At 41.7% G+C, this 20,355-nt stretch overlaps 1 protein-coding gene and 1 long non-coding RNA gene across 4 annotated transcripts in view; one reads left to right on the plus strand and one right to left on the minus strand.

Moving 5' to 3' along the window:
• LOC110377565 (titin homolog) overlaps positions 1-11,240 on the plus strand; it is a 109,124-nt gene extending 97,884 nt beyond the window's left edge. Inside the window, 12 exon segments of the mRNA XM_064037841.1 lie at positions 284-914; positions 1,439-1,605; positions 2,123-2,332; positions 2,645-2,939; positions 3,450-3,582; positions 4,231-4,399; positions 4,757-4,796; positions 5,708-5,840; positions 8,640-8,796; positions 9,297-9,419; positions 9,713-10,156; positions 10,505-11,240. Of these exon segments, the coding sequence (XP_063893911.1) occupies positions 284-914; positions 1,439-1,605; positions 2,123-2,332; positions 2,645-2,939; positions 3,450-3,582; positions 4,231-4,399; positions 4,757-4,796; positions 5,708-5,840; positions 8,640-8,796; positions 9,297-9,419; positions 9,713-10,134 (2,480 nt within the window). The 3' untranslated portion in view covers positions 10,135-10,156; positions 10,505-11,240.
• Positions 11,241-15,032: 3,792 nt separating this feature from the next.
• On the minus strand, positions 15,033-18,683 carry LOC110377569 (uncharacterized). 3 transcript variants are annotated; one of them, XR_010277154.1, is made up of 5 exons: positions 18,637-18,683; positions 18,051-18,170; positions 17,571-17,704; positions 16,221-16,322; positions 15,033-16,133 (listed from the first exon to the last, which is right to left on the minus strand). It is a non-coding gene; the product is annotated as an uncharacterized LOC110377569 (long non-coding RNA). The 3 variants fall into 3 exon arrangements; XR_010277148.1 differs by having other exon boundaries at positions 18,618-18,683; XR_010277146.1 differs by having other exon boundaries at positions 18,567-18,683.
• Positions 18,684-20,355: the final 1,672 nt, after the last annotated feature.

The raw sequence follows: 20,355 nt of genomic DNA on the forward strand, positions 1-20,355 counted from the left end.
TTAAACCTGCCAGTGAGCTCAGATCGTGGCTCAGATGTTACACAACTCAAGCGTGATAACAAACCCGTTAACACGCCTACCGCCAGTCAGTCATCATTACCGTGGCGGTAACGCTGAGCACTCAGCAACAAATCATTAGATCATCCCCACTATTTATATTTAACCTAACCTGCCAATTCTGGCGCGATCAATCTCAAATCAATACAATAAGTCATCTGGCAGTGTCGGCTGGCATCACGTCAAGTATTCTTTAAGGTCAGTGCCGCATCGGTTCTCGTTTTAGCCGTGCCGGACCGCATCCCGGGTGAGCCGAGCGTCGTGGACGGAGGCAACAACTGGGTCTCTCTCGCCTGGCCGAAAGCCGACCCCCGCGACACCGCCCCAGTGCTCGCCTACAAGATAGAAAGCTGGCTTCTCGGCAAAGAAGGTGGAGCCCGCTGGGTTGAACTCGGCATAACCCCCTTAAACTCGTTCGACGCTTTCAACCTAAAACAAGGCGAAGAATACCACTTCCGAGTGACTCCTAGAAACAGATACGGGTGGGGAGAATCGGTGCAAACATCAACACCATTTGGCGTTGGCCTAGCTGGAGACCGACCGGAGTTTGTGGAGATCTTGCCAGGACAACTGAAGGTGTTAGCGGGCGAGACGGCGAACTTAAGCTGCAGTGTGAAGGGCAAGCCGGTGCCTGAAATAGTTTGGATGAAGAATGGGCACGAGATTGAGGAAGAGAGCCGGATGACGACTCTGTACAACGGTCAAGACTGTTCGTTGACGATCAAGGACATTTGTATTGAAGATGAGGCGAGATACAGCTGCGAGGCGTCCAATGTCCACGGCAGAGCGTCGACGTATGCGAGACTGGCCGTCGTGACAGACAGACTCATATGGGAAGCTGATGCTAAGCTTAAGAGGTGAGCCTGCTGATCATTATAATATGTATATTAGTCATTTATATTGATAGGAATTACGGTGTTATTTTTGGGAATTTCATTTACGAATTTCATTTCGATTATACATAGGAAGAGTGTGTGTTTAGTACGATATCTATCATGTATGTACCTACATCAGAACTGATTATTTTTGCTATGCATCTTTATTGTTTATAGCACTTCGTAAAATTCTTGTATGTTTTAGTATACTGATATTGCCTCCTCATGTTCAAAATATTTATTTTTCATTATTAATGAACTTGACTTTTTGTTTTTTTTTTAATATATACTCCAAATTTGTACGCTTTTTGGACAACGAATGTTTCCAAATGACGCAATAGAGAAAGGGCTAGAAAGTTTTCTTTGAAACCATGCGTTTCTAAAGAGCTTTCACATGTCTATCTATTATACAAAAAATTACTCTAACTTTTACTAAATAGAAGTAGGTATGTATGATAATACCTTAAAAATAACTAGAACTAACAAAACACCCAATCCTTTTCCAGGGAGCGTTCCCAAGATGCAGAAGGCGACTACCCTCCCCAGTTCACGATGCGGCTCCGAGACCGTCGCGTGCAGGCCACGTACCCCGTGCGACTGACGTGCCAGGTCGTCGGCAACCCACCGCCGACCCTCAACTGGTTCAAGGATGGAGAGCATTTGGTGCTTGACAGTAAGTACGACAGTTTTTTATGCATCCCACTGCTGGGCACAGGCTGCCTTTCACACAAAGAAGGATTCAGCGTTAATCACCACGCTTGCACAATGCGGGTTTGTGATTTCAATGGTCCAGGTTTCCTCGAGATGTTTTCCTTCACCTTTTAAGCAGCCCTTGGTAAACTTAGAAAAGTTTCATCGGTGCTTGCCTGATCTGCAATCAACTACCATGTCTTTGTAACTACTGTAGCTCATATCTAGAGGTATATATACCTTTAAACCACTTACTTTTTTGTTGAAAAAAGAATACCTTTACTTTGATAAATGATTCAAATAAAGTTAAAATCTTGAATTTAAATCCTGAAACATATACGCTTCTTAGCTGCCAAGAGCTCACACATTTATGATTGTCACGGTATAAAAACTATAGGGAAACAAACGCGACAGTTTGATACCATTTAAAGGACGAACACAAAATAAACAGCTCTATCTTTCTCGAAAAACATTCTAATATGAAATTCCACATTTTCAAGGTCGCCGCAGTGTCTACCAGGACGAACACTTCCATACGCTCGAAATAGCCCCCACGACTCTAGAAGATGGAGGGGTGTATGAGGCCATGGCCAGGAACAGCAGTGGAGCAGTCAGCTGCCGATGTAGCCTGGTGGTAGACAAGGGCATCAGGGCATACGTGGCTCCCGAGTTCTGCTGTGGACTTGAGCCTCTCTACAGATTGCGTGAAGGTACTTTTATGAACATAAAGAAGCATTAAAAAGTTTTTTTAATACATTAGTTAACTGTAGTTAATGGATGGTCCAATGGTGAACAAAAAAAAAACAATAAACAACTGAAATTGTTCGGGATGAGAGTGTCGCTTGCAATTGTGAATTTGTTATGTTTGCAAACACTTTTTGGGAAGTTTAAAAGGACAAGCCTTCAGAATCAAGCCTCACATTTTTAAAACAGTCGACAAATAACCACGCTTTAATCAGCTTCTATCATAACTTACTATCATAACTTCTATCATAGCTAAAACAACCAATCTTCATTCACAGGTGACGAGCTCCGAATATCAGCCGTGGTAGAAGCCTACCCGTCCGTTGGCGTGACTTGGTACCGCGATGGCGTCAGGCTCCGTCCAAGCCGCCGCGCCATCATGACCCTAGACCGTGACGGACAGATAGAACTGGCTCTCGCATTCGTCACGTGCAGAGATGCAGGAGTGTACACCTGTACCGCTTCTAATGAGGTGGGGAGAGCCTCAACGTCGGGGAAGGTGGAAGTAGTGGCTGGCGCACAGCCTCGAGAGAAGAGGACGCCGCCAGTCGTGATTAATGCACCTGATGAACGGTAAGTCACTTCGAAGAGTACAATACAGCTTGCGCATTGAAGTAAGTAGAACTCTAAAATTAACAATTCAATTATGGAAGACTGACATTACATATACAAATTTTCAAAAGAAGTCATAAGCTTAAAATTGAACTTATAACTACCTCTAAGTTCAATTTTAAGCGCAGACGGCAGAATGCCAATTATAAGTCCTCACTGTATAATAATAGACTTGAAATATTTTTAATACAAATCAGTACCTACACTAACACAGTGTTAGTAAAGGTAGATTGTAGGAATTATAATAGACAGTTTCAGCTACAGTATTGGCAAACACACAATGTCTTGGAAAACATATACATATTATATTAATTCGCTGATGCAATTATGACTTGTAAGAGTAGCTCCGTCAACATAAACTTTTTATGTTCAGTCACATAATTTCTGTACTGTTTCGTACAGTTGCACTTTCTACTAAGATTCTATTAATACTCAACAGTTAAGTTTAAACAAAGTTTATGCGTATTGCAGGTACTCAAAAGAACCGATGTTCGTCCGAAAGCCGCGCTCCAGCGAAGCAAGGGAGGGTGACACAGTCATCATCGCGTGCGAGGTGATTGGGGATCCCAAACCTGATGTGTACTGGTTACGTGACTTCTTAAAGGTAACAGGATATTTTTGAGTATTACTTTATTTACCATATACGTATATAACTCAAGAACGGGCTCACCTAACCAAACCAACCTTAGGCTTTGTTCGGACAGGCTGCGGGATTGTTTGGGCTGCGGGATTGCTCGAAAGAGTTACTGCGGCGGCCCTGGTACATAAAAGGCCTACGACGGAACACGACGGTTTTTAGTCACGAAGAGTCTGGCACTCCCACACCGCTGCTAACTCACAGCGGAAGAGGTCATTTGATGATTTTTGACGTCATTAAAAAAATACTTTGTTCGGCCTATTCTTGTAACCTACAGACAGACATGTGTTGCTGGGGAGTTTGTTGCGTCACTTCTTCCCAGCAAAAGCTAAAAGGAAAAGATGAAGGGTGGGCGTTGTGGGGACTGTCCTGGGCCAAGTTTGTCTATAATCTATTTATTTTAATTAATATAATCAGCATCACCGATAGACGTCATCGCTGGTTCTCCGTCTTGTTCCGGGTCGCAGCATTATGCTGAGCGAGGGCCGTATTGCGCGCTTTAAGACGCGTATTTTTCCCTTCATATATTATTTCTGTATAATGTGCCTAATTTTAAGTGTGTAAAATGTATTTTCGTTTTTCTTTCTTTCATGTGACTTTTCATGGTCATTTCAGCCGGACTACTACCGCGACGCAACACATTTCAAGCGCGTTGGAGACGGACCTGAATATCGGTTCGAGATTCCCCACGCTAAGCTCGATTACACTGGAGCTTACTCCGTAGTCGCCAGGAATGTGCATGGAGAGGCTAAGGCGATTATATCACTGCAGATTAAGGCTAAAGGTAAAACCTCACTAATATTATAAATGCGAAAGTTTGTATGTATGTATGTACAAATGTGTGTTTGTTAGTCCTCCTCTTTCGTCCTCGAACACACTCTGAAATAAGCGAATTATTAACTTATAGATGCAGGTCACCTCCAACAGGTATCTGTGGAGGAGGATCAGGTATTGGGAGGCCTATGTTCATCAGTGGATGTCCTATGGCTGAGATGAAGATGATGATTAACTTATAGATTACCTACTTTATCATGATTATCGTTTTAATAATGGAACAACGGGTCATTTGGATGGTTACCATATTTAAGAGTTTTTGCGTGTCAATAAGTAGTATTTACTTAAGTTTGAATTATGTTTTCAGATCCATCATCGACAGACGATACACATAACGTCAGATACGGGTAAGTAAACAAACTCAAATAAAATAAACTCTTTTGTAAAAAAATTCCTGACCTGGAATCGAACTCACGCCCTCAATCTCGAGAGGTTGGCTCTTTACCCGCTAGGTCACCACCTCAAGAACAGAAAGACACAATCACCAGTTATTAAAACTGCATCACCAGTTTTCTGAAAATCACTTGAAAACTTTTCAAAACGCCGACGAACTTTCTACCAGGAATTCGTCCAGACAATCTTCTTAACAATTCTTCAAAATTCACAGTCGTAGCTTACCCTTTTGATGCTGGTAAATACGGTAAACCGCTGGCGTTTCATGAGACACAGCCTACATATTTTTACGGCCTAAAGTTACGTTTTCAATGCTGGCTGCCGACTGCCGCTGCCTCACTTGCAGCGACTGCATGCAATCGACCAGGAGCCCGATTCTCCTAAGTTAATAGTGTCAAAATCGAATAGAAATTGAATCGCAATATGATTGCAATAGCAGTTTTAACCATATCGGGCATTCTGCTACTAATTTAAATTAAGATCTTAAGATCAATCGTATTCATCGTAGACATTCGATTGGTTTGCGATTGGTCTGCTATTTTGGTGATTTTGGTCTATATGGTAGTTTGCTCTACAATCATATTGCAATCGTAAATCATTTGCAGACAAAATGATTCATTATTGAATGACAGAAAAGGATAAAAACGTTTATTTCAAAGAAAAAATAGCGGAATGCCACATACGCTTCAATCGTATTTGAGTCGGGATTGGATCTCAGTCGAACGTGAATCGTATGACGCTTAAGTAAAATTAGGAGAATCGGGCACCAGTAGTGCAGCTTGGGCCTTTCGTCAGCTAGTATCAAACACGTTTTTTTTAAGTTTTAATACTACTCTAGAAGTGCATTAGTAAAACCCCTTTCCAGGCGAGTGGAAGTGATCCCCCGTTTCGAGAGGGAGCTGACAGATTTGCTGTCATACGACGGAGATGCGGTGGAGTTCGAGTGTCACGTCACTGGCAACCCCGAGCCTGATATCAAGTGGTTCCACTATAATGAGGTTAGTATTGCCATAGCGTAGGACGTCCACCAAGAAGGTAGACAGACGACCTTATAAAGGTCGCCGGAAGACGCTGGATGCAGGTTGCTTCCAACATATCTATAGAGATCTAAGGGGGAGGCCTATGTCCAGCAGTGGACTGCGATAGGCTGATGGTGATGATGATGATGATGATGTGCGAAACATAGACTCAGGCTTTTGTCGGGGTGACGTTGGACCTATCGTTCCAGGGATGTTAAAAGAGGTCGGAAGCAGGAATTCTATATCATATCATCATCATCCTCCGAGCCTTTTTCCCAACTATGTTGGGGTCGGCTACCAGTTTAACCGGATGTAACTGAGTACCAGTGCTTTACAAGGAGCGACTGCCCTATCTGACCCCCTCAACCCAGTTACCCGGGCAACCCAATACCCCCTTTTTTATCGACGTAAAATCATCAAATGACCCCTCCCGCTGTGGGTTAGCAGCGGTGAGGGAGTGTCAGACTCTTACTGACTAAAATCGTCGTGTTCCGTCATAGGCCTTTTATGTACCAGGGCCGCGGTATCTCTTTCGAACAACCCGCAGCCCCGGCAGGCCTTGGCCCTGCTGGGCCCCGCTGGGGTTGCTGACATCTCTTTGAGGAGCGCGTGGAACAACGCGCGCCGTCGACACGGGTCTGTCGTCTAGAAAGACAGAGGGACGATGAGCCACCCGAACTCACCGCCCACAGACCCACGCCTACGGTGGCCGGGAGTCATCTCGCGACACCCGGCGCCCATGGTGTCTACCTGGTCCAGCGCGGCGGCCGGGATGAGAGGTGCGAACTCTCTGGCGTTCCGCCTCCTCCTTCTCGAGCATGACCGCTTCGCAGAAGGAGGCGACGGCATCCCATTCCCTCGCCCCGGACCATGGCCTGAACCAGGGCCGGACGCGAGAGGTCGCCGCCCAAAGCCTCAACGAGGACCCGGCGGTGCCCTCCCATGCGGGGCACACCTGGACTGTGTGGTCCACCGTGTCCTCGGGGCTGTCCGCACAATGGTGACACCGGGCGCCTCCTCACGACCGATGCGGTGCAGGTACCTCCTGAAAAACCGTGTCCGGTGAGGACCTGCGTCATGCGGTACGTGAGGGCGCCGTGACTCCTCCCGAGCCACTCCTCAAAGAGGGACTTACCGCCACGATGGTGGCGTGCCCTGCACTGGGTTGCGACAGTCGCCCCTCCAGGCCACCATGAGATCGCGCCGGAGCTCCGCCCGCTGCGCGACAACTTGCCGCGGCAACGGGGTTTCTCCCCGGCGCTGAGCCTCCTCGCGCCAGTCGTACAGGCGCAAGAAGACCCTCGCCTCCAGATCCCACGGTGGCAGTCCAGCAAGTAGGCCAGCTGCTTCGCGGGAAATCGTGCGGTACCCCCGGATTAGCCTAATGGCTATCACCCTTTGGGGCACGTTCAGGTAGTGTACAGCCCGCGGCCGTACCGAACGTGCCCATACCGGGGCCCCGTAAAGGGCCATGGACCGCAAGACTCCCGCGTAGAGTTTACGGCAGGGGGCGTTTGGGCCTCCCAGGTTGGGCAGGAGCCGCTTGAAGGCAGCACCTGTCTTCTCCAGTTTGGGGCCCAAACGTCGGAAATGTTCGACGAAGTTCCACCGGCCGTCGAGGACGAGTCCTAGGTACTTCATCGCCCTCTCGACGCCGATGGCAACCCCCCCCACCGTGACCTGGGAGCCTGAAGGTGGCGCGTTCCGAAGCCCATGAAAGCACATGGCCTCGGATTTGTGCAAGGCCACCTCCAGGCCCAGCAGCTGGATCCTCTCGATGACTGTCGCAACCCCGCGCGTCATTATGTCGGCCGCCTCCTGGTGCGACCTCCCTTGTGCCAGAACCAGCGTGTCGTCAGCGTAGCAGACCACGCTGACGCCGCTAGGGAGGTCGGCGCGCAGCACCCAGTCGTAGCCGATGTTCCACAAGAGCGGCCCCAGTACCGACCCCTGCGGAACACCGCACGACATTTCTCGCCGGTTCCATTCCCCGTTGTGACCAGGGTAGATGATGGACCTATCCGACAGATAGGCCTCGACCACGCGACGAAGGTAGGTCGGCACCCGGTGATACCGGAGTGCCTCCCTAATGCAACTCCAGGGAAGGGTGTTGAAGGCGTTGGCGATGTCAAGAGACACCGCCAAGACGACCCCCGGACACAGCATCCCCGTCGTGAGCTCTCACGCGCATGATGGCGTCCACCGTTGAGCGCCCCTTGCGGAAACCAAACTGGTGGTCCGCAAGGTCCGGCCCTATCCCCCCAAGGTGCGCGACGAGGCGGTGTGCGACAACTCGCTCAAAGAGCTTGCCCACCTCGTCGAGCAACACGATAGGCCGGTATGCGGACGGAGAGTCCACAGGGCGCCCCGGCTTCCGTATGAGGACCAGTTTCCCTGTCTTCCAACGAAGTGGGAACTGGCCCCTCTCCAAGCATGCGCTGAGAAGCCCCCTAAGTCGAGGCCCGAGAGCCTCAAGGGCCAGGACCCAGGCCTTGCCAGGCAGGCCGTCAGGCCCTGGGGTGGTGTTTTTGGCTTTCAGCCTAGCCACCGCCACTCTCAGGTCCACCCCAGAACCCAATACCCCTTGGTTAGACTGTCAGACTTACTGGCTTCTGACTAACCGTAACGACTGCCAAGGATGTTCAATGACAGCCGGGACCTACACACAGTTTAACGTGCCATCCGAAACACAGTCATTGGTGTCTAAGATATCCTTGAATTCTACGTATGAAGAAGATTTCTGAGAAGGGCTGACTTGATTCTAATGACTTATTCCAGTTAATCCGAGACTGCGATGACTTCGAGTCGACGTTTGAAGAGGGCGCCGCTCGGCTCAAGATCAAACAAGTGACGGCGGAGGACGAGGGAACGTACTCTTGCGAGGCTTCTAACAACCTTGGCAAGGCAACCTCTAGTGCCTGCCTCGTTGTTTACCGTAAGTCTTGGATCTGCATTCGTTATAAGTATAAAAAAGATTTTAAAATATAAAATAAGTGGCCACTGATATCGGGCACAGGGTCCAAGTGGTCCAAGTGGTCTGGTCTCAGAGACAGAAACCTCCTCAGAATACGCGCCGTATCAAGGAGTACTGCCTTCTGTAGCAGTCCCTTGATCCAGCCACCTGACTAAGTCTTGGATTATTCTTATCAGTATTCCAAAGTGATTTTCACACGGTTGCGATGCGAAAGCGATAGAGTCAGTTTGGATTGACTTCTATAAAAACCGCTGGAACACTTATATCATCATTAACTAAACAACCTAAGCCTAGATCAAAAATCTACGTATTTTGGTAAAACTTATTTAATTAAAAACTGATAAGGTAATGCAAAATTTATGTTAGTACTGTTGAAGCGAAATAACAATTTTACCTTTGTAGAGTTTATCTTTTAAAAAAGTTGACCAACTATATCCATGACGCTATTATCCACTCATCAGCTCCTGGTGAGCCGAACACCCTGAGTCAGCGTCTACGTAGACCGCCAGCGTTGCTCTCAGCAGCCTCCACGCCTCGGTCCACCCCGAGGAGTACGCCTGCCAGATCCGTCTCCAGAACTCCTGGTAAGTTTTCCAAAGCCACGACCGTTAGGACAAAGTTCTGGGTAACGAAATGTTCGCTTTGTAAATTTTGTAGATGATGAGCGCACTACTTTTTAATTACCATCAGAGCAAAAATCATCCCCAAAAACTCAATAAGATGACAACAAATTGGAACCGTTGGTAGAAGAGATGGCTCTTAAAATTTTTTATCTACTGGATTCTTTATTCGGTACTCAAACAATAATAGAAAGTGTACGCTCTTTTCCGACATTAATACGACGCTTAATCAATAGTCCATTCGTCCACTTTCGCAGGTCCTGACACCCGCCGTCTCTGCAGCCCCACCAGACAAATGGCCCCCTCTTTCTACACATACCCCTTCAATAAGGTCGTGGAAGAGGGTGAAAATGTTACCTTCAAATGCGCAGTCAAGGGCCAGCCCGCACCCTGGGCTACCTGGGACAAAGACGGGATAATCATCACACCTTCTGCAAGATTCACCATCAAGGAAAAAGACGAACTATTAAGAATTCTAGAAATTGAACAAGTTACGATAGAAGATGTTGGAGTATATAGGATTACTATTGAAAATGAATTCGGAAGGGCTGAAGCGTCGGCAAGACTTGAGGTTATAACGCAGAAAGGAAAGTTTTACGCTGGTGTCAGAGCTTACAGTGCGTCTCCAAGAAAATCGCTGACTTACAGGAGGTACCCGTCGGTTCCGAGACAAGACTGAGGAGCTGGGTCGGTATGATTATGTAAGTTGGTTTAGCATCATGGGTGTTGGAAAGAAGTTGGTTGATTTGGCTTTTATTCCATCAAGTAGTTCATCGGTCTGTAGAAAATATCAATTTCAAAGAAAATTTGCGTTTTTTCAATGCGTCTCTAAAGTGCATTATTTATGGATTTCTATTCTCAAGAGTTTTAGAAGATATGACCGATGGACCACTTGACTACATATTTCTGTATCTAAGAATCAATCGGCTTCCCTCCTTCAAACTTAGCACCGCGACTTTGGGTACCCATTTACTCTGTGCTCTGCGAAAGCTGGCGATGCGACTAATTATATAAAAATATTATTTTCTAATTAAAACTATTTATTGCAGGAAAGGAAACAACACGTGTGAAGATTATAATAATTACCTATAAATGAAGTAATTTGTTTTTGTTCTATTGTAATTTATTTTCTGTGCATTTTATTTATTACTTTTTTACTCGTATGACGTAACTTTGTTTTCATTGCAAAGTAAGAAAAGTTAAGTTTTTGTTTTTTTTTTCTGTTAGGTTATTCTATGAAGGTCGGTTTACATGTCACATTTAAAAATAAACTATGGAAAAGTAAATAACTATTTGTATGTAGGGTTTGCGATTTTGTATTTATTATGATTTGTATAGGAATTAAGAAAGATAAAAATGCACCCAGTTATGTCGGGGTTTGTCTTATATGTGTATTAAATTACATTGCACTATAAGCAACTAAAACTTGTGGCTTAGTACTAATTATTTGAAAACTCATTTTTAGACTTTAAATCTAAGTTTGTTGTTCTAGTCGAAACTGGATTTGCTTGCGATTAGGCTATTATTATAAGTACAAATAAACCAAAAATATATGGGAATTGATGTTATTTCTGCTGCTGGTTATGTCTCATCAGAGACTCCATTTATGAATCACGTCGAGTGAAAATTCTATCGACATGTAAATCGATCTTACTGACAATAGTTATAGATATATTATAAAAGTATTACTTGTAAAGATTTATTCAGCGTTGCCTATAAGTATGATAGTCCACAGTTAGGACCTCGGGGTATTGGGAATTTTCAAATAAATTTTATGACGAGTTACACTTGTTTCATTCATTTATTTCCTTACATTATAAAATAATAAAATAAAATAAATTTATTAAAAAATTGTTCAACAATGTACAAATTCAAATAGCTCAGTTGTACCTAATAGCAGTAAATAAATCTTAAAAATAGAATAATCATAGGAGTTCACTTAATCTAGAAATACATCCTTACTAATATTATAAATCGGAAAGTGAGTTTGTTTGTTTGTTTGTTTGTTTGTTCCGCTTTCACGCCGTAACTACTGAACCGATTGCTTTGAAATTTTGCAGACGTAAAGTTAGAAGTCCGGATTAAATAATAGGGTACTTTTTATCCCGAAAAAAATAGATATTCCCGAGGGAAAACAAAAATATTGTTTGCTTGATGGATGGACTGTAGATGGCGCTGTGTGTCGTTTAAGAGGACGAATTGGAATTTTTGGCGCCAAGGATTTCAATTTTTCTCAGTAAATACAAAACGGATCAAAATACAACTTGGTTACCTGAAAGTTCATGATATAAGCCTTATTTTGTTAGTTGTAGAAACATGATTAGGTAACTTTTATAACAGAGAAAAATATATCAAACATACCTCTTTTTAAAAAGAGATTCACATATTATGGGCAAACGGGACCGATTTAAGCCTCTTAACTTTTTTAGTAGTTGAGTATATACATACTCTTTAAAATGGTAGTAGGAATTTTTATTAAATTATCATTTCTAAATATTAAAATTACAAAACCATTTTGTCGCTTACGACTTTTAGTTATAAGCTAGCGCGCGTATTGTTATCCTCGCCCCGCTCAGACGCTCCGACCCCTTTTGGCGCCTTAGATGCGCGTGCCGGTTATGGAATTATTGTTGACCACTGCCTCGCCTTAAAGCTTATAGTTGTGATTTATACCGCAATATAACCGAATTCCACGCGGGCGGAGCCGCGGGCGGAAAGCTAGTAATATATACGAGAAAGACGGTCTTAATCTAATAGGTACCTGTATGGACCACCCGAACTAGGTTTATAATAAACCTGTGTTTCGGGTTATTTTCTTTTTACGTTGCATTATTGTCTTACTAAGGATTTCTATTGGCCCCATTCAAGTAAGTTATATCTAACTATCTTTAGTTAAGAAATTCACGGATAGATAGGTCATTGAAATCTACCGTGCGACGGTACCGTAATTAGGTGTTTTATATCAGCTTAAGAATGTTAAAGCTATACTGAAGCGCTGTTTCAGCCTAATCACAGCCAAATAGAGAATAAGAGTGCATCGACACGGTGCATGTAGCTGGAGCAAGTTAGCAAGTGCAAATGACAAGTGACAAGAGCACGCAGGTGGGTGTTTTGCTTTGGTACATCCGCGAGTCCAAGAGAGCGTTTTTTAAATATGTTACCTGCGCATGTGCCTCAACATGCGCAAGCTACTTGCACCGTGTAGATGCATTCTAAGCATGTGACCCTATTAGGCCTCTTAAAGGGCTCTTAAAAGCCATAACAATCATATGTGTGCGACTATACCTCTATGTCGCAGTCATCTGGTTGAAATTGTTATTTGATTGAATGTTTTTTTTTTAGCTATTGTATTATTTAGGTACATAAACCTAATAGGGTAGGTACAATACTTACTACCTATACAGGGTTACTTGTAAGTAGAGCGCATCCTTTCATATGAGGTGATAGTATAGGTCAATACGGACAAAGACCATGGGATACACTGGGCAAAAGTTAACCCTTTTCAAGATGATCGAATATCAAGATTTTTTCTTAAAAAGTCATTATTATTCTTTATTATTATATGTATGTCTCTTCCAGACCTCGGGACTATAGAGTCCCGGATTTTTGGGAGGCGAACGTGGGGCCGAAGCCAACACGCTGAAGCCCTTTTGAGACAACTTTAATGAAATGGTGTCACAAAACTGACGATTATCCCTGTATATACTATAGAAATGTACCCAAGGACAATCCCCGGTTCTGGGCTAAACTATTGCTAACTATGGATGAAAACTACTTGGGCTATTGTGATGGGATGCTAATGGACTAGGAATGGGGAAACTACGGGAACTATGGCACCTGCCGATGACAATGTATTAAATACATGTTAAAATGGCAGGTGGAGACTCGCCAACTCACTTACTGGGCCCCCGGGAATCAGTCACTGAAAAGCAACAAGAGGGCAACAGGGACATAGCGGCTGAGAAGGGTGAGGATACCTCGGCGGACTTTAAACGCAGATCACGCGCTCCCTGTGGGTCCAGCATCACCGGCCCACTCGCCACTTACCACGAGGCAGCTACCCTCCGAGCAGGGCTAACCTTGCTCTAGCGACTCCACTCTGACCGGCCGATGAAGGCAAGCCAAGAGGCGGGAGACCTATCCCCCGTCATGCTTCACTCCGGCAAGCCGGAGATGGGGGACAGTATACTCTCCCTGGAGCACTCGGATATATAGCCCCGCGGGGTCGCTACTCCCCGTCATCCGCCTCAGATGCCCTGCGGGGCTTAGGTATTCTTTATTATTATTATTCTTTATTGCACACATAAATACATTTGACACACTGAAAACGGAGACATTATGTACCTACAACGGCGAGCTTAACCCAGTGTTGGGTTCTCTTACAGCCAACCTTAGAGTGAAAGAGTGATTTGATGGGGGAGAGCGAATGTGCAACGTTATACTAATAACAATAATATATATATAAGTCGTCTAGGTACACGTATGTATACATTTTTATTATTACTTAAGTCTAATTTTTGCGGATTTTTGTGTGGTTTTGGATAGAAGATGAATCACTTCATAATAACAAACCATAAAACTGTACTAAAAAAGTAGATAATTGTCAAAAATAAGTTCAGCAATTAAGCATAAAAAGCTGTTCACTATAAATGTCCTCTGTTTTGTATAGTTTTGTGGTTTGTTAAGTTAGTGGGCTAAAAGGAAATAAACCAAATATGAATACTTATTGGAATGTTTATAATTATAGTGTAGGGAATGTTGTTGTAGAAAAGTATTAATAATTTGTATTTCTTCCTCTGAACAAATGAAGTGTCTTTAATTAGATGGCCAGGCCTCGTTATGGATCATATCGCCCCAGATTCGGATAAGGCGAAAAAAAACTAACTAGGTGCAGGGGATTATTGAATATAGTCATTAGTTTTAACATTTCACAATACCCACTTAAATATTTTAAAATAGAAAACAATAGAAAGTTCCAATGTGATTGCCATGAAAAAAGAAATACAGATGTAATGCCCCGGTAAGTTAAGATTCCAACAGTGTCTTTAGGTGACCACGACTGTATATGTAGGTATATAGTTATAGTACTTACTAAGATACTGTTATAACAATCGCTGTAGGTAGATGTAAGGCTCGCAGCACAAGTGAAAAGCTTAATGTGCTATCGACTTTAGGCTGCTAGGTAAATAGAGAATGAGAAAAATATGAATTGTAGTAGGTAAGTCAACTTGCCCCTCCCCTGCGCTATCGGCTGGCTACAGTTGGTCAGAGGCTCGATTCTGCTAATTTTACTTAAGCGACATTCGTTTCACATCCGACTGAGTTTCAATCACGACTCAATCAATAGTAAATATCTTTTGTCCTTAATCTAAAGAACACAATGTAATGTTTGTTTTAATAATTACATTACATTTTATAACGTGCTCATGTCAGTACCATGACTATTTCACTTCGAGTCTGGGGGTGTCTTTAAGATGTGACCATGACTGTATATTCTGTGTGAAGCTATAGCGACTATGCAATAAAAAACTTGTAAATAAGTTATAAAAACATTTATTATGAAATAAATAGAAAATGGAGTGTGAATTACATTTATTTACATAGTTATATACATAGATATTTACAACACAAAAAAAACTATCCTAGTAAAACAATAAAGCAAAAAAAACACTATATCTAAAAAGTGTGAATTTGAGTAACTGTACAGCGTATTTTTTTTTATTGTACGTTTATATCATGTTTATTTATGTATTTATTATATTTGGGAAAACAAACAGTAGTACATTAAGGGTAAACAGTGCTGCCTTAACATTAAACTTAACAAATATACTACCCACAACATTTTCCACAGATTACTATACTACATAATAAAAAAACAAACTGTAAGCAAACGTTAGCTGCAACAGGGCTAAGAAAAATTACTTACGTATAAAAAAAAGAGGTATTAATAATATTTTATCAAACGGTAGGAAAGAAAATTACAAATACAAATATGCAGGTCTACACATATACTACGATAAAGAAAATCAAGAAAATCCTAGGTATTAATATATATAGTTAATATCATATAATGTTTTAAATGGAATGCGTATGATTTGCGTTTGTGAAATGTCAAGTTTTTCATATTTTATAACATATTTCAGATAGTAGTTCATGTAATGTTTCCTACATGGACTAATATCAGAAGGTATGTTAAGGTTTTCATCACGCATCTTGACAGTTGATTTTGGCGATAGTTGCATTTATCACACGCATTAAAACATACAGGGTTGATGATGTATCATAAACATCATCAAATTTATGATACATCATCAACCCTGTACGTTGGAACGCATGTAATGTATTGTCACAGTTTGATTTCCTGGTCTCTCTGGGGTCCCCGGCCCAACGCATCTCCTGGTCTCTCTCGGGTCACCGGCCCATCGCGATGCGTTGTCTGGCGGTCTGAAAGTAACAAAAACCCGTCACAACATTGCAAATTACAGGCTCGAGCACATTTGCTTTACGCGTAAAGCAGCGATACGTAACTTGTGGGTATGGCCTGCTGGTAATAGGTGCGCCCTTCGGTGACCACGTGGTACGCGGTGATCGTTTTTACACAAAGAAAGTGGACCTGGACTTGCAAACGTCTTATATCGTATGAATGTTACATTATTTTCTTCCATAACGTGGGGGTACCTGAAATGCAAACCTGTTATTATTAGGCACATCGTTACAGTAAAGAAATAACCTTATAGGCGTTATTTCAACATCTGTCAACTTTACCTTTAACAAAATTCTCATCCTTTCACCATCAGTTTTCCCATAAGAGTACAACTGGTACAGGGTGTAAGCGCTTAGCAGTATACTGCTCCATCAAACAGGTACCTGATTGGACAAAAACTCATTCTTTATATTTGCGAATCTTGTGGCGTGATACTAATACAGAAAATGCATCATAAAATGTCATGGACTTACCCTCCCAGAGTGTTTGCATGTACTCGCAGTAAGCCTTTGCGAACAGTGGTATTATCTTCTTCCGGTGAAAAATCTACGTGGTATTGGTACAGTCGCTACTGGAGTGTTAAGTTAACTGTGAAGTAGTTCGCCTTCAAATCTATCACCGTTCCTGAGGATTCTGTATGCAGAATTTTAGGTACTCATCTTTATCATCTTCCGAGCCTTTTCCCAATTATAAACAAATATGTCGGGACAACTTTTCACACACGGTCGATTAGCACCATGGTAAGTTATTAACTTGTGTTATGGGTGCTAAAACGACTGATAAACTACATATAGCTACATATATACATATTAATAAACATACATTGTAACACCCAGACCACGGCCAACAAGCATGCTCATCACACAAATGTTGACCGAACCGGGAATCGAACCCGGGACCTCAGGTTAGGCGGTCCGGCATGGTGACCATTGCGCCATCGAGGTCGTCAAATGCACTATGTTGGGGTCGGCTTCTAGTCTAACCGGATGAAGATGTTCACTAGCCTAAGAGTACCTAAAATTCTGGAACAGTGATAGATTGAAGCCCATTTATTTCACTGTTAACAGAACACCCCAGTTGAGACTGTACCGGTACCATGTAGACTTCTCCAGAAGAAGACCACTGTTCTTAAAGGCTGCGCGTACCTGCAAACACTCTGGGAGGGGAAGTTCATGACATTTTGTGACGAATACAGGGTATCATGCATGTACACAACACAAACACGATTTTTTGTATACAGAATTTTAGGTTAATTTAAAAAAAATAATGTATAGGAGCAAAAGTCCATAACTAGACTTTACACATTAACTAGACTTTATACATTATTTTTTTTAATAATATACCCTGCACCTGATGAATACCTAAGATTCTGCACACCGAGACCTCAGGAACGGTAATAGATTTGAAGGCGAATTACTTCACTGTTAACTTAACACTCCAGTAGCGACTGTACCAATACCACGTAGATTTTTCACCTGAAGAAGATAATACCACTGTTCGCAAAGGCTTACTGCGAGTACATGCAAACACTCTGGGAGGGTAAGTCCATGACATTTTATCATAGACTTTCTGTATTAGTATCACACCACAAGATTAGTAAACATAAAAAATGAGTTTTTGCCCAATCAGACCTGTTTGATTGAATTGTTGTTGGGTGCGTGCGCAAAATCTTTATTTGTTCAGGTAAACCCTGCCACCATGCACCTGCCCTGATGACCATGACGCTCTGTAGAGGTGTGTCCACCTGCCACAGAGCACCACCAAGCTGAAAATAACAAATTCAAATTGAAAATCAAAATTCAATCCATCCAATTGATTTCCATTGCTGGGTATACAAATTCAGCTAGAAAATAATAATCATATCTAATCAATAAAATCAAAATTCGTTTATTCAAACTTAGCTGAAGGTAAACCCTATCAAGGTTTTGGCATTGGCATGAGGTTTTACAAAATGCAAAATGTAGGTAGGTATGATAAAATCTACATGTGTGATACAGTAAATTGAAATCGAGCCTTAAAACGAGTTTCACTTAGTTACATGTGCATACCTAACACTTTTCTGTTAGCAGAAAGCTTAGCTTGGCATAATATTATTGTTTAGATATACATACCCGCCAGGGTTAGGCTTAGAATTTGCTCGCTCAGCATCATAATGCGAAACGAAAGGAGACAGTCCCAGCGCAGGTTTTCAGCGACTGCCGGCGTTACCGCGATGATGTTAATCGGTGATCCTAATGAATAAAATAAATAATATCTTAACAAATTTATGTAAATATCGTGTTTTGTGTTGTGATACTAGGGAATGTGCAGTGACTGGATGCGTTAGATGCGTAGTATGTTGTAAGGCGAGGGGATCGACAGTGTATTATAATATAAAAAAGAGACAGTGGGTAGGTAAGTAAAAATCTATTTTTGATTAAAGGCTATAAACAAGCCCAAAAAAGCATTAAGACAAAACCAATTACATAGAATATACAACATTTGAATTAAAATAAAATATTTTTAAAAGAATTTAATAGAATAGACTCTAAAAAAAATTATATTAGTGCACGTGCTTGCACATGGAAAGCGAGGGTCAGTGGGTGATCCTAGAGGCGGTTCTTAAAAGTAAATTTACTACAAATTACCAGTGGCTGAAACGATGTCTGTTCTGTGTTGTTAGTGTTTTTAAAACTTACGATTTTAAATAATACAAACAGAAGTGTTTGGCGGCTCTCGTCACACCGGCCGGCGCTGACAGCCATATAATATATATATATATCTCTATATAGTGTATTATCTATGCTGACAGCGATCGATAAACAGGAAGTATGACCAATGTTGCCAATCCTAATTAGAATATTTAATATGTGCCAAAAATCATTAGAAGTTTGTAGAAACCAAGATTAAAAATAGGTACATAGGACCTTAATTTAATAGGTTCTTTCAATTAAAGGAGATGGCCAAAAAAACACCCAGAATCGACAGGAACTTCATAGGTATGATTGGATTCAGTATAATTTGTGGATTTTAAAAAGTATTTCAAATCATCTAAAAACCATGGGGTTCTCTTTTTATAACGTTTTTTCGATCAAGATTTTAGTTCACAAAAAAGTTTACTTTTACTATTTGATGTTCGTTAGAAGTTGAATGCAGACTCGTGATTGGACCGTTTTGCATTGCTAAGTCATTTGTTTGTTATATTTGACAATGTCACATGGCGCGATTTTCAAAGACAATTCCTCCAAAAACATTTCACAGCCAGTTGTGAAGGTTGCATGTAACTGCGAAACCTCTCCAAGTAGGTAAGGTCGGTGCTTAATCGTATCTGGAGTGGTTAAATACAAGACCCTTTAATCTCCAGGCAAACTCTGTAACTATGGGGATATTACCATTGGCTTGTATAATGTTAGTGTACCTTGTTTTATATGTGCCTTGATGTCAATAATCTTATAAATCAACATAAATTCAACATAACTTATTTTTGTGAAAATATGATATAGCTCCTATACCCCATGGATTTCAGGCTGGATTTTTTGGCACCATCAAAGGTCAATAATAATGAACCCATTGGTACCCATTTCGTTGCTGTCGATTCTGGGTTTTTTTTCTATGAAAATTTGGCCATCTCCTTTTTTTTTCGTTTACTTTTTTATTAATATGTTTCATACATTTTTAAATATTAAATATAAATAACATTTAAAATATAAAAAAAACTAGCTTCGTGGGAACTACTTCCCGTACCGTATAAAAAGTAGCCTTCCTCGATAAATGGGCTATCTAACACTGAAATAATTTTTCAAATCGGACCTGCGATTCCTGGGATTAGGGCGTTCAAACAAACAAACAAACTCTTCAGCTTTATAAAAATACGGGGAGTAGCGACCCCGCGGGAGATTTTGAGACGCATTAATTTTCCTTGCTCTTATTATTTTTGTAAATATTTAGACTAATACATTTTAGACTAAACAATATTTAGGATATATTATAATGAAACAAAACGTTGAATGACAGTTATTATCATCTGTGTCTGTCAAGTGTCATGTAAAATGTCAATGGAATGGAACCACAACAAACAAATAACCATTTATTTATTATTATTTATTTATTGCAAAAATGTATACAGTTACAGAAATACATCCTTATCCTAGGTATACATTACCCTGTTAGGGCGCAGCAAATTAACTTAAAACTATCTCAACACAACATATATATACTGTTTAATTCTTAACTAGACTTACATCTAAAAGGACAATAATTATAGTTATTTATTTACATTACAATTGTGACTTAATAATTAAATACATACATAAATATGTATATATATATATATTACATTTGTGTATAAAAATAACCATTTATTTATTATTATTTATTTATTGCAAAAATGTATACAGTTACAGAAATACATCCTTATCCTAGGTATACATTACCCTG

Source organism: Helicoverpa armigera, chromosome 1 (genome assembly GCF_030705265.1).
Source record: "Helicoverpa armigera isolate CAAS_96S chromosome 1, ASM3070526v1, whole genome shotgun sequence".
NCBI classification, from domain to species: domain Eukaryota; kingdom Metazoa; phylum Arthropoda; class Insecta; order Lepidoptera; family Noctuidae; genus Helicoverpa; species Helicoverpa armigera.